Below are 13545 nucleotides of genomic sequence, written 5' to 3'. Positions count from 1 at the left end.
CATCTCGTTCTAAGCTTGAGCCATTATTCCTGTTCAGATACACGCAAAGCCAAACCAAAGCAGTATTGCTATGCAGTACTTCGCAGAATATATAGGGCACGTTTTTCACTACAATTTACAGTCAAGGTGTCACACCAAAAAAAAAAAAAAAAAAGTTTTGGCTGTACAACGCTAAAGAATCCTTTATATAAGAGCTACCTATCTAATATGTGTTCATTGTTCAGATACCTTATGATGAATCCACAGAACAAACTGTAACTACGCCAAAACACCGGAAGATAATTTAAAGTTATTTGATTGGGTGAGTGGGAGGGATGGGTGGAGCCATGCAAAAAGTGGAAGCACTCTCCCCCCCCATCTCTCGCCCTCCGCCGTCTGCGCCAAAGGTAAGCACATCAGGCTCCCTGTTTACAGAATGTTGTGACGTTTTTACAAAATAACTGTTTGCATCTGGTTTTGAAACCAATATGTATGAAAAAAAGGGTCAAAATGAGTTTAACCGATCTTGAGTAATTGCAAGGAAGTTTAAAGTGGTATGTTTGTTGATTTTTGGGACACGGGCTCTGGCATTATTCTCTTTTCATAATTTTTATCAAATCATCAAAAATAAATGTGCTGAAGACTAATATTTTGTCTGGGGTGCGGGTTTAGCAATTTAGAAAATTTGTCTCATATTATATGGTGTGGCTCTTTCCCAAAATAAAATTAACATATTTTGCTTTTATGGCTCTTTGAGTCAAAAAGGTTCCCGACCCCTGTTTTATACTTTTAACCGCTGGAAACACACTGCCCCCTTCTGGCGTTCTGTGGTAATATGTTAAGCACAAATAGAGGTAATATTGAGCTCAAGGGCAACTGAGCTCAGCTAATTCTTTGCGTATTATTTCTTTCTGTCTTTTATTTATTTTAATCTATTTACTATGATGTTGCCTCAGCTTCACCAGTCTTGATACAAGGATATAATTATTTGTTTTTTTTTCAATCAAACAGAACCTTGAATTGACCTATGTTTGGGACATTAACCTGAATCACACCATCACCTGATTACCAGTTTTTACAGATTGTTAAATACGAAACTATTCCATGAAGAAAAAAAGTGTGGTGGCGGTAAAAGTACAACTCTTAAGCGTAAAGAGGGTGACACAAGAACAAAGTGTACGCTTCCCTAGAAAAAAGATCTTAAACTTGAGTCCAAGCCCGACCCAAATTTCGGGCTTAAAATGTCAATCATTACGTTCGGGTCCCTCTCATTAACTTTTCTACCCCCAAATGTATGAAAAAAAAGGACGCTAAAGCGATGTGTAGATACTAAAAAAAAATTATTTTGACAAGCCGCCGTTCTTCATTGTCTCTCTGCTTTGCTCTTTCTTATCTAAAAGCATTTCAATAATTAATAAAGCCAAATTCCTTTTAAATTATAATGCATTGTATGTATTATATTGTTCTCTAGTTCTGCCATACTTAAGATATTGTGCAGAAGTCTGGGGCAATAATTACAAAAGTTCACTACAGCCCCTTTTTATCCTCCAAGAACGTGCAATTAGAACCATACACAGGGTAGGATATCGGGATCATACTAATATTTTATTCCTGCAGTCCAAATGATTAAAACTAGATGATTTAGTAAAAAAATTCATAGCACAACTGCTATTTAAGGTCAACAAAAACATAGTGCCAGAAAACATCAAAAAATGATTTACTCAGAAAGAGGGAAACTATAACTTAAGGGGCTGTAGTAAATTCATAATCCCAAAGGTGAGAACAACCAGGAAAAGTATGTGTGTGTCTGTGTGTGGAGTCAAACTTTGGAACACATTACAAAACGAGATCAAACAATGCCCAACTATTCACGTGTTCAAATTTAAAAACAAAAAATATTACTGACAGAATACAGAGATGAAGAAAATGGGGTATGAGTGATACTAGAGATTGGAGACACTGCGTTTACAACTATAGTTAACCTTGTTGTTATTGTTACTATTAGTATATCATAACTGTTATTATTGCTATTGTTGTTATTATCATTGGTGTCACAATGATATTCAATGACTAGTAGCATTATAATTTTAATAGATGGGTACTACAATGATTAGTGTATAAAATATGTGACTATTGTTATTATTAGAATTATTGATATCTGACCTATGTAATATGTATATCCGTGAGATTGTGTTATATTTAGACACAAAAGAGGATCTAGCTGTAAAATTTAATTAATAAGGAAGATGAAGGGGTAGGGAAAATAAGCGTCTGCTTCTTACTACCCCTTTTATTTTTGTTTTTTAATCATTGTTTTTGTCCTGTTTTTTAATTTATGATGTTCGAAATAAAGTTTTCATTCATTCATAGTGTGCAGCACTACATTCTTAAGGATGTACTGCTGCTGTGGTTTTTGGCCCTATTTTCAACCCGTCAAAATGACTAACGGCCTTAAAATGTTCCTGTCAACTCTTAAAAAAATAATCTGTCAATGATGGAACATTGTCAGTTAACATGACCTCTCCAGACACATACATACAAAATATGTACAGTAAATGTGTATCCATGCAGCTTTGTCCAACTTGGATTTTATTACAAAAGACAGGCTTTACTTTCTCATCATCAGTCCCTATCTTCATCTCGGAGTCCTCACAACTAAATAAGAAAATTTTGGGTTTGCTTCGGGCTCCGCCCTGCAAATTGAGTTAATTGGTCGGGCTTTAGTACCCACGGGCTGGATGTTTTAGGTCTGATCTTACCTCTTAGCTTCACCACTAGCAAGAAGCCCTCAGGAAAGGCATGCTTGGTTGACAATGCAAGGGTGTTCTGTTCATGGGGCGATGAAGACTTTTGGTTGGGAGGCCAGATGGTTGTATGTACTTCCCAACTCCTGGAGCCAACTGTTAGTTTGCTCTTAGTATGCTCCCAAGGGTAGACCGTGTGGCTAAGTCCATTCAGTCTACAAAGCAGAGATACCATGGTCTTGGCTGACTGTGGAGCTCTAAGCTTTCAGACCTATGGGTCTGTAGGGAAAATCCTCTGCACCCCAGGCTGGTTTTGGGCCCATTCTTTAAGCTATCCTTGACAGAAGGGGGATATGTTAGTACCTTTTTACCGGTGTGTCCTCCATTCTGTCGTCCGATTCCTGGTGGGGTCTGACACCACACGCAACCTTTGAACTGGGGGTAAGGCTCGGGTAGAGCTTGCCCTTAAGACACTGGCGTGAGTCCTGATAGAAAACAACAACCACCAGCAAGACAAACGTGGCCTGCAACATGGCGACCCGACGGGCACTGTGCGGCATCGGGAGGATCTGTCATGACTTCAGCATGTCTCTGAGGACTCCTCAGGATCTCCAGGTTTGCTAAATGATGCGTCCCAACTTCTCTCACATGGCCGATCCCTTTTCTAGACAGTAGCTGTGGCTGCCAGGAGCTTGGGCCAGCTTCAAGACTTCGTCAAGAGACACGGTGTCACTAAGGCCTACAGAAGCTACCAAGAATTGGCACACGACCCTGATGTTGTTGAGGAGCAGACTTTTTCGGAATCAGGATTTGACTTCACTAGACTGTCTTTCTTTTAAAACCCTAACTAGAATCAAAACCCAAACCCAGGCTCCAACCAAAACTCCTACGCTTGCTTAGACGAAAACCCCAACCCTAAATCCATTCAAAACCACAACCCTTGCTCCAACCAAAACCCTAGCTCAGACAAAAACCCTAACCCAGAGGTTGGGAACCTTTTTGACCCAAAGGGTCGTAAAAGCCAAAATATTTTGATATTCTTTTTTAGAGAGTCAAATTTAAACTTTGAAATATTCAACCAATTTAAAGTGAACATTACATAATATATGAAAATGTGCATATTGACCAATCACAAGAGAAACCGGCTGTCTATTGTTTTAAATAACAAAGCCTGTGGTAAGCTCTTGCTGGAAGTGCTATTGGCTATGGCTAACGTGCATCATTGCTGAGCAAACAATTTGCCCGAAGATAGCTGGGATGGGCTCCAGCACCCCCCGCGACCCTACAGAAGATAAGCGGTGCAGATCCCTGCTTTACAGTTTACACCAATAATAGTTGGCTGTAGTTTGTCTTTGCTCAGCAGAAGGAAGGAACAATGTAACAGTATTTCCAACTCTGAATCCATTGCAAGAGAAACGATGACTACACACGTAAAATTAAGTTTTCATAAAGTAAGAGAATTAAAACGTTTTTCCCGAATTTAGACATCTTTAGTTGGTTAAAACCGAGATCACCGCCTGCAACTTAAGCCAAGGAGCTGCTAGGGAACCGACGCCATTTGCGTAGCTTAGGAGCCATCTAGTGGATCACTAGAGTATTAATGTGATCTTGTTTTGGAAGTGCATTTCTTTTGGATGAGTCCAGTTTGTAAATGGGTATTTTCCACTCATGGCCTAAAACAAGTAATCTAGTAGTATTTTAAATAGCAATGTGGAGAATATTTGGAGTTTGCAAGCAGGTGAGGGAATCACAACCCCATTTTATTTTATGTTAAAGAAACATTTTGGAGAATTGCAAATTATTTATTTTTTGTTAACGTTTGAAAAATTGTAACCCAAACTGTCAACTTTGCTGATTGTGTAACAGGACCAAGGTGGATGGTCTAGCTCCAGCTGGTGTTACACATTTGTTTAATACACATATATACACATGTACATATATATATATATATATATTATAGATGATGAATGTCAGTCTCACACGACACCATTTAATTGTTGACATTAAGGATCATTTATTGAGCAAGTCTCACTACCTGTATATCGTGACGTCCCGTGAGACTTGGCCCATGCACCCTTCTCTGACCTGTGAGACTTTGCCGTCTAGCAGTGATATACTGATACTTCTCTAACCCTTTCTGCTATACAAAACTCAATACCCTGAAAAATAATAATACACTTCCCCTAACAGTCAAATACGGAATACACAACATAAAAATCCCAAAATATAACATTTTAACTAGTCAGCAACTCTTGTTGCACCACAATTCCAAGAAGACATTTATTTCACTTATCCTGGTTGGTGGGATTTTAAGGTTGTTTCATTTCGTCTTTGGTGATGTTTGGACATGGTTAGATGTTGCAGACTATGTGTTTCTGAATTACTGACTTTCTGTCCGTCTATCTATACGGAAAAAATGTCCATGCAAACTCCAACAAACTTGCTAAAGAAGCCTCAGGTGTACTGCTTAATTTCATTTATATTTGATTTAATGCAACTACTGTGAAAATGACATGCTTATATAGTGGATATAACAGTTATTTCCATCCATATGTAGTGTAAGTCTATGCTTTTGGCAGCCACACTACTTTTTTAATTTTGGTGAGTTTAATTCTTTATTGTAAAGAGCCATATCAAGGAGAGGATTTATAGATTTGAATTGAAGTACAGTATATTGGTATTTCAAAGAGAATAAAGGAACATTTTTCACGAGAAAAACAATTCAATTTAGTGAATCAAAATATTAAACTCTCTCAAGTTTGTGTTAATATGTCCCTTGGTAAATCTTTCTACTGGGAATCTTCCGCACACGGACCAGGGAAATGTTTCTCTTCTATGTGTGTTTTTGTATGTTTCAATAAATATCGCTCTACAGAAAATCTTTTACCGCATACTGAACAAGGAAAACGTTTCTCGTCCGTATGCGTAACAATGTGTCTGTTCAAGCATCCTTTTGTCGATAGTCTTTTGCCACAAACGGAGCAGGAAAATTGTTTCTCGCCAGTGTGAGTTAGGGTGTGGGTTTTCAAGTTTCCGATTCTGGAGAATCTTTTACCACAAACTGAGCAAGTGAATGGCTTCTCTTTTGTATGAGTAATGGTGTGTGTCTTGAGTTGCCCCTTCACTTGAAATCTTTTATCACAAATTGAACATGAAAAAGGTTTCTCCCCGGAGTGTGTTCTGTTGTGCGTGATTAGGTTTCCCTTCTCTGAGAAGCTTTTGCCACAAGTCAAACAGGGGAACGGTTTCTCCCCAGTGTGCGTTCTAGTGTGCGATATGAGACGTTCCTTAAGATAGAAGCTTTTTCCGCAATCCGAGCAGACGAAGGGTTTCTCCCCGGTGTGGGTCCGCTCGTGTCTTTTCATTGTTTCCAGTATGGGGAAACGTTTGTCACAAACTGAGCAGGCATAAGGTTTTTCCCCAGTATGACCTCGAGTATGAATGTCTAAGCTCGTCTTAACGGTAAATCCTTTACCACAAATTAAGCAGGCGAATGGTTTCTGCTCGGCGTGCGTACTTTTGTGTCTTTTCAAATTACCGCGCGTGGATAAAACTTTGCCGCAATCTGAACAGGAAAAAGACGTTTCTTCCTCGTGCGACCTTCTGTGGATTCTAAAGTCGTATTTTGATGCGAAGGTTTCTCCACACTTGGAACATTCCCTCTGTCTTTGCTCTGTGGGATTTTCCATTTCAAAGTCGGAGTAAGAAGAGCGAGACATGTTGTCGTCATTGTCGGAAAATGAAGTAAAATGGCCGCTTGAGTGAGATCCCACTTTTCCTCCCTTTTTCTTTTCTCGATTTTGTTTCAGATGATCTTGGTGAGTCAAAGGAAAACCAGTCGATTGAAATTTGGTCGACCCCCCTTCTGTTTCAATATTTCCGGTCTGGTGGACGTCATCTTGATTGTGGGCGGCTTCAAGCTCCTCTTCTTCTTTAATGTCAGATGACTCTTGCTCCCCAGGAGTAGAATTGTCATCACTGCCCTCTGCTGGACACAAAAAGACATGCATCACTCTGGTGTTTTTACTTACACATTTACAGTTTAGGTCGTTATGGGGAAAGTGAAGCCTCATGAAGCAATGAGACTTTGGGTGACATGTGTCACTACTCTGTGTTTCATTCATTTCTTCCTGACCTCTGATGCAATATTGCAACTATATTATTATGAATGACTGACAAACTAAATTAAGTACAGCATATTAAAAAAGAATACTCTTCACAATGAGAAAGTAAATGGCAGGAAGTTTTATGATCTCAAGAGCACAGTGGGATTAGGGCCCACTTAAAATGACTGTACAAATTGAGCAACGATGGTCAAAACCCGAAATTGTAGTTTTAATACTTCCCTAAGCGACTTGGGCCACACTTTAGAACAGAAACAGGCAACCCGGTACTTAAAGGCAACATGCCCTGCATGTTTTTGGTGTTATTTTCTTCTCCAACTCGGTTGATTCAAATTATTAGCTCGCTAGTGAGCTGGATAACACTCCAACTCCTCTTTCCACGATGCTTTTAATGTACGTTTACGTTTTGTAGCGTCATCAATTTTGTCAGCTTCTTTTGAATCTTTCTTCTGGGGCTGAGGTTTTGGATTGATTCCTAACCACTTATGCATTTTTCTTGTGTTCTCTGTGCGGCTACTTTGGAAAATGATATGCAAATGCACGACCTTATAACGCTCGGGAAAGTCCGGAAGCACGAAGTTATTTGATGTAGGCTTCTGGTTGGCTGCCGAGTATGCAAATTGCCAAACGAACCGAAATTCCGAAATTTCCAAATTGAATGAAGATTTCTAAATCGGAAAAAAACATTTTTTTCAAAACGTTTGATTGGAAAGAAATCTTGAGGTTTTTATGTTTTGTTTTGTTTTGTTTTTCTTGAAAATGTTGTCGGCCACCCGGGCGAAGACGTTTTCTAAGTTGTACGCCCGACGTAAAAGATCCGGGCAGACGTTATTTCAGACACTGATATCACTTATGATATCAAAATATGGGAATTAATAGAATCCCTTAATCATAAAACTGAAATCAAAAAAGGTTGATGCTGTAACCACTAACCTTGCTCTTCATCGTCTTCGCTTTTCACGACCACGTTAATGATTGGAAAATACGTGACGTCCGCCTCTTCCTCCTCTTCCTTAATGCGAGCCTGCTTTGGTTCCTCTTGCTCACCATCCACATCTTCTCCATAAGCACCTGCAAGAAGGCAAACACATTTTCCGCAACTTCCTTTTGTATAATCGAGTTCAAACACTCAAGCTTATAAGATGGACAAATAGAGCCTTTCATTTGTTTATAAACATTGCGACATATCCAGTGGACATGGCTTAGCCCGATGGCAAAGAGTACTCGCGCTGGTTAGAAGACAGAGGAAAAGAACGCTGTTGTAGCTGTGAGTTGTCGTCATGTTGTGTGTCAGAATCAAAGAAAAAATGTTAGTGATCTTAAATTAAAGTTTTACAGGATCCGAGCAGACAACTGATCAAAGAAAAAGAAGAGAGTCTTGCATTAAAGCGAAAACAATAGACGGAGGCACTCATCAAAAATGCTCTGGTTTGCAGTGCACCCTTCAGATCAAGTCCATATTACTTATTATATAGGCAAATTTTTTTTTTTCTTAAGACCAGCTAACTGTTAGCGTGTAGCCTAAACAGTTACCTTGCAAACGCTGCATGGGTCAAAAATAAACACAGGAACACATAACAAACAATCCTTAGGGAAACAATCCAAGTCATTTATTAGATACAATGCCCCCGATAGCAGGTTAGTTAGTATGTAAAAGGGAAAAGTGTGAAGCACATTGTAAAGCGCTTTGAGAGGTCTTCATTGACTTGAAAAGCGCTATATAAATGCAGACCATTCATTCATCCCATTCATTAAATTCATATATTATTTTTTTCAATTAATTTTCTATGCCCAATGATTATTTGCAATGCGTGCCCGTTTTATTTTAGACCCACGCAGTATTAACAAGGATAAACGGTGCAGATAATGGATGGATGGACAGGGTTGGGTAGGGTTACTTTAACTTGATTACTTTCAATTACTTTTGGATTACTCCAATAGAAATTATGCTAATACAGTGGAACCTCGGTTTTCGAACGCCCCTCAGTTCGGACAAATCGGTGTTCGACCAAAAATGTTGAGAAATTTTTGCTTCGCTGTTCGGTCAAAAAATCGGGAGTTCGAACGCCAGTACGCTAGGGTGCGATGCTGAGCGGCGTACGGGTGTTTTAACCCCTAATTATGCCTCCGAAGAAGGTCGGTGCAAGCAGGACCGGTGAAAAAAGACAAGTTGTTCGTCCAACTATTGCCTTTAAGAAAGACATAATAGCTAAATATGAAAGAGGTGTACGAATTTCCGATCTTGCTAGTGAATACAGCATGGCTAAATCTACTATCAGTACGATAGTAAAGAATAAAGAGGCTGTGCAATCGAGTGATGCGGCTAAGGAAGTTAGCGCTATAAGCAAGCAACTGCCGCAAGTTTTGGAAGAGGTTGAAAAACTTTTGAGGATTTTTCTCTCCCCACCGTCCACCACAAAGGTAAGAAATCCTATTCATAATCCTTTTTTTATTTTTACACGTTCGTGTTAGCGTAATCTTTCGTACGGAAGATTACGCTAACGCGAACGTACGATTAGCCTGGGTTAGCTTCATGTTTACGTTCATGTTAAACATTCAGGGTGTTGGAACGGATTAAAACAATTTTACATTACTTTTAATGGGAAAAACGATTTTCGGTGATCGACCAAATCGGTTTTCGAACAGGGTTCTGGAACGGATTATGGTCAAGAACCGAGGTTCCACTGTAAAAGACAAAAGAAACTAAATATGGATAAAATCACTAAATTTTGTGCAGGCTTGGGGAATAACAGAATATATGTAACGGCAAAAATGATGTTGGCAAGCTGTTTGGATTTATTTTCATTTTGTTACTGTCGCACTTTATGTTAGTTTTGCCGGAATCAAAGCCAGGAGAGAAAGCTTCCCACGTGTTCTGAGTCATCATTTTATTCATATTTAGTTTATTCTGTCTTTTATTAGCATATTTGGTATTGGAATAATCCAAAAGTAATTGAAAGTAATCAAGTAATCAAGTTAAAGTAACCCTACCCAACCCTGTGGATACGATTAAAAGGCAGGTTCCCGATTATTTCCCTTACTTTGTTCCCTATGTTTAATTAAGAAAAGTAGCTTTCCATTCAAATTAACACCGCAAATATAAGAAGGGGTCGCATAATAAATTAAATATAAATTCATGCGTTGCTATTTAAAAAATGTAAACAAACCAGCTTTCGTGTTTTTACGATGCTGCTCCAAGTAGGTGATCGGTTGTTGAACACGTCGCTCCTTCTTCCCTTTATTTCTAGAAAGTTCTGAAACGTCTTTAGTATTCAAATTGTTTTTAAACATAGTCACGAAATAATCAAACCCTCTGAAGTCGTATAACGAAATAAAAATCGAACTCTTTGTTAGCAGATAGCAAGCTAACATTAGCTAAACTATGCTAACTCGAAACGTTCCTAGCAACGTTCCGTGCATCGAGACAAATTTGGAAAGACACAAAAATATAACGATTTGCGTTCCCGTGTCACCAATTAAGGAATGATATGACTAATATTCAGGAAAAGGAATAAATGAAGTCCGTTTTGTTTAGTTTTGGGATTCATTCATATAGAAAGACAACCCTTAGCAGGTAACGGACTACGGCATCTCGACATGGACTAAATTATCTACCATTACTCGTACGTGACAGGGAATGAAAATACAATCATTTATTTATTAATTATTTCAAACGTTCATGCATTAATTACTTGATTCATTCGTTCGTTAGATAAGTGTGGGCGAGATGCCATTATCTATATTGAGGTGCACACCACACATTAAAGACTGGGTTTCTGTGCTCTGAAATGAACTTAAGGGTTGAAATGAAGTAGGCCTAATTAAAACGTAAAATTGCTACGGTGATCCTGAGCTTTATTTGGTTTTGAATTACCAGTCGGAGCTGCAAAAATATTTCCGAAAGTGACGGCTGATTTTTTTTTGCGTTTCCGCAATGACGTCTATTTGGAATATTAAATTTGCCTAATGGGGCTTTCCGTAGAATTTGCATGACGGTTCTCAATTCTATTCAACGAGGAAGACTTATTTAATGGGCACTGTTGTATTTATTTTTATTATAAACAACGACAAATAATTTAATAAAAATATCTGTTAGAACTTACAAAACAGAGGAACTTTTACTGAGGAAGTAGCACAATTTTATTGCAGCACCTGAAAGCTAATTCGAAGTCCAATACACACGACATTTGTAATATCCATCCATTATCTGCACCGCTTATCCTCAGTAGGGTCGCAGGGGTGCTGGAGCCCATCCAAGCTATCTTCGGGCAGTGGACACCCTGAACTGGTTGCCAGTCAGTCGCGGGGCACACAGGGACAGACAATTCGCTCGCTCATTCACACCTAGGGACAATTTGGAGCGGCCAATTAACCTGAAATGCATGTTTTTGGAATGTGGGAGGAAACCGGAGTGCCCGGAGGGAACCCACGCATGCACCGGTAGAACATGCAAACTCCACACAGGAGGATCGATCTCATGACCTCAGAACTGTGCCGCGCACGCGCTAACCACTGCGCCGCCGTGCTGCCCCAATTGTATTCAATGAGGACGAGTACTTATTTCTCTTAAAAAAAATGACAAATTAGTTTATAAATGTATGTGTTAGAACTTACAAAACAGATGAACCTTTACTGAGGAAGTAGCACAATTTTATTGCAGCACCTGAAAGCTAATTTGAAGTCTAATACACACGACATTTGTAATAATTTAAATAAAAAACAAAAAATGTTGGACGTCTGAAGTGGATTGAAAAGCATTATAATTGGGACAGTAGATCACATTCATAAAAATGGAACACAAACGAACATGATCAGAGTAGCAGTTTAAAGTGGCAGTGTGTAATATTTTTTCTACCTAGAGGTACAAAAAACCTTTCATCCAATAAAGCAACATTGATACTAGTCAAAAATACATGAACTAGCATACCAATGTTAATATTTCATCTCATCTCATTAGCTGCACCGCTTATCCTCAGTAGGGTCGCGGGGGTGCTGGAGCTCATCTCAGCAATCATCGGGTAGTGGGCAGGGGACACCCTCAACTGGTTGCCAGCCAATCGCAGGGCACACAGGGACAGACAACTCGCTCGCTCATTCACACCTAGGGACAATTTGGACCGGCCAATCCACCTGAAATGCATTTCTTTGGAATGTGGGAGGAAAACCGGAGTGCCCGGAGGAAACCCACGCAAGCACGGGGAGAACATACAAACTCCGCACAGTAAGACGTCCGTTAGAGGGACATACTGTGGGCTCAAAGTCTGAGGTGGCTCGTGCATGAGGGTTGGACTATGGATCACCTCAGCTTTGTGTACGGCCATTTCTGCCCTATTCGCAGGTTGTTGTAGGGAAGCTGCTTTAAAAAATGTAAATAAGTCAAAATCACAAAATAAATCAGCAGCCTGCGTAACACGTCACTGTATAGCACACTTAGTCATCTGCATCACTGTGACACTGCACGGTAGTGAGCTTAACGATAACGCTCATGTAACTAAAATTTCAAATACTGTGAGCTGATGTGGCAGGTAGGACAGTCCTCGGTTCGGAGAGTTTGATAGAAGTCACGGGTCACGGCACCAATGTAACCACGGTGTACTTGTCCCACCAAAGATCCACATTCACGCTGGACTGGATGATGATATTTATAAACAAAAATAATAAAAACAAAAACGTAGGTCCCACATTCTAAAAAAGATTCTTTTACCGTGGAATCTCTTCTTAGATCGGCTCCAGGTTCTCTCGGCATCCTGCTACCACGCTCTGCCATGTATCACTGGCCCTTCCTCGTATTGGACAACAAATTGCCATCTAATGGTCAAATATTACAATTGGGGCTTTTAAATCATTTTATATTGTGGATCTTTACGAAAAAACAATCAACTGTAAAAATAATATTGCAAGAATATGTGCTGAAACCCCTCCGCAGTTTGTCACCATCGCTTGTGATAAATATTAAGGATGTAAAAATTCCCCCCACAAAGCAACATCATAAACCACAATTGAATTAACATACAATTAATACAGTGGTCCTCTGGGATCGAGTCCCTGCCTTAAGATGTTTTCACTCTACAATTCCAAATAAGATGTTTTTGCGCCCTCTTTACGGCGTTTTCCCCGCTATACCACATCGAGAACAAATGATTTTGCTTTTCCAAAAATGCTATCAAATTCAAACGCCGAGTGCGCGAATGATAAATTACTCCTCTAAGATACCAGTCTGCTATTGGTCCATGTCATATAAGATGATGGTCTGCTATTGGTTTGTGTCATAGCATCATGAATATGCTGATACGCTATTGGCTGAACTCCCCCCTAAAATGCCTCTCTCTTTATCCAGAATACTCTGTGATTTCAAAAGACTTTGTGAGTTAAGGATACGCTACTGTATTTTTGTACTGTATTTGCTATGGGTCCAAAGAAACATGCCGAATACAAAAAGCTACCTGGACATAAACGCTGTGAAAAGGTGAAGAAACTTGAAGCTGTTTTAACAGCACAGCAGCGCTTTTTACCGCGACGCTGCAAGTCAAACGAAAATGCTACAAGCGCTGCAAACCTTTCACGGAGGGTAAATTTTTTAAAGACTGTTGAAAAATGCCAAGCTGAATAGTCGGCCTTTACACATTTTCAGCTAACCGAATCTGACCTGCTGTTTGAATATTTTGGAAACCTCTGCATTAGTTAATTAGCATAGGTTT

At 39.4% G+C, this 13545-nt stretch overlaps 1 protein-coding gene and 1 pseudogene across 3 annotated transcripts in view; one reads left to right on the top strand and one right to left on the bottom strand.

The window, feature by feature from the left end:
* The window catches only part of LOC148366673 (UDP-glucuronosyltransferase 2C1 pseudogene), a 457271-nt pseudogene that overhangs the window by 378741 nt on the left and 64985 nt on the right, over positions 1-13545 (top strand). The window lies entirely within an intron of this gene.
* LOC148366680 (uncharacterized) lies at positions 4617-10694 on the bottom strand. Of its 2 annotated transcripts, none has more exons than XM_088333471.1 (3): positions 10015-10694; positions 7781-7918; positions 4617-6711 (listed from the first exon to the last, which is right to left on the bottom strand). In XM_088333471.1, exons 1-3 carry the CDS (start codon positions 10217-10219, stop codon positions 5513-5515), a joined length of 1542 nt encoding a protein of 513 aa, XP_088189597.1. In that variant the 5' UTR covers positions 10220-10694; the 3' UTR covers positions 4617-5512. The 2 variants fall into 2 exon arrangements, with proteins under 2 accessions (XP_088189597.1, XP_088189598.1); XM_088333472.1 differs by having other exon boundaries at positions 4617-6708.

Source organism: Urocampus carinirostris, chromosome 4 (genome assembly GCF_059441175.1).
Source record: "Urocampus carinirostris isolate Australia breed hairy pipefish chromosome 4, RoL_Ucar_1.0, whole genome shotgun sequence".
In the NCBI taxonomy this organism is placed as follows: domain Eukaryota; kingdom Metazoa; phylum Chordata; class Actinopteri; order Syngnathiformes; family Syngnathidae; genus Urocampus; species Urocampus carinirostris.
Note: the sequence above shows the minus strand (reverse complement) of the source record. Positions and strands in the feature narration are given on the sequence as shown.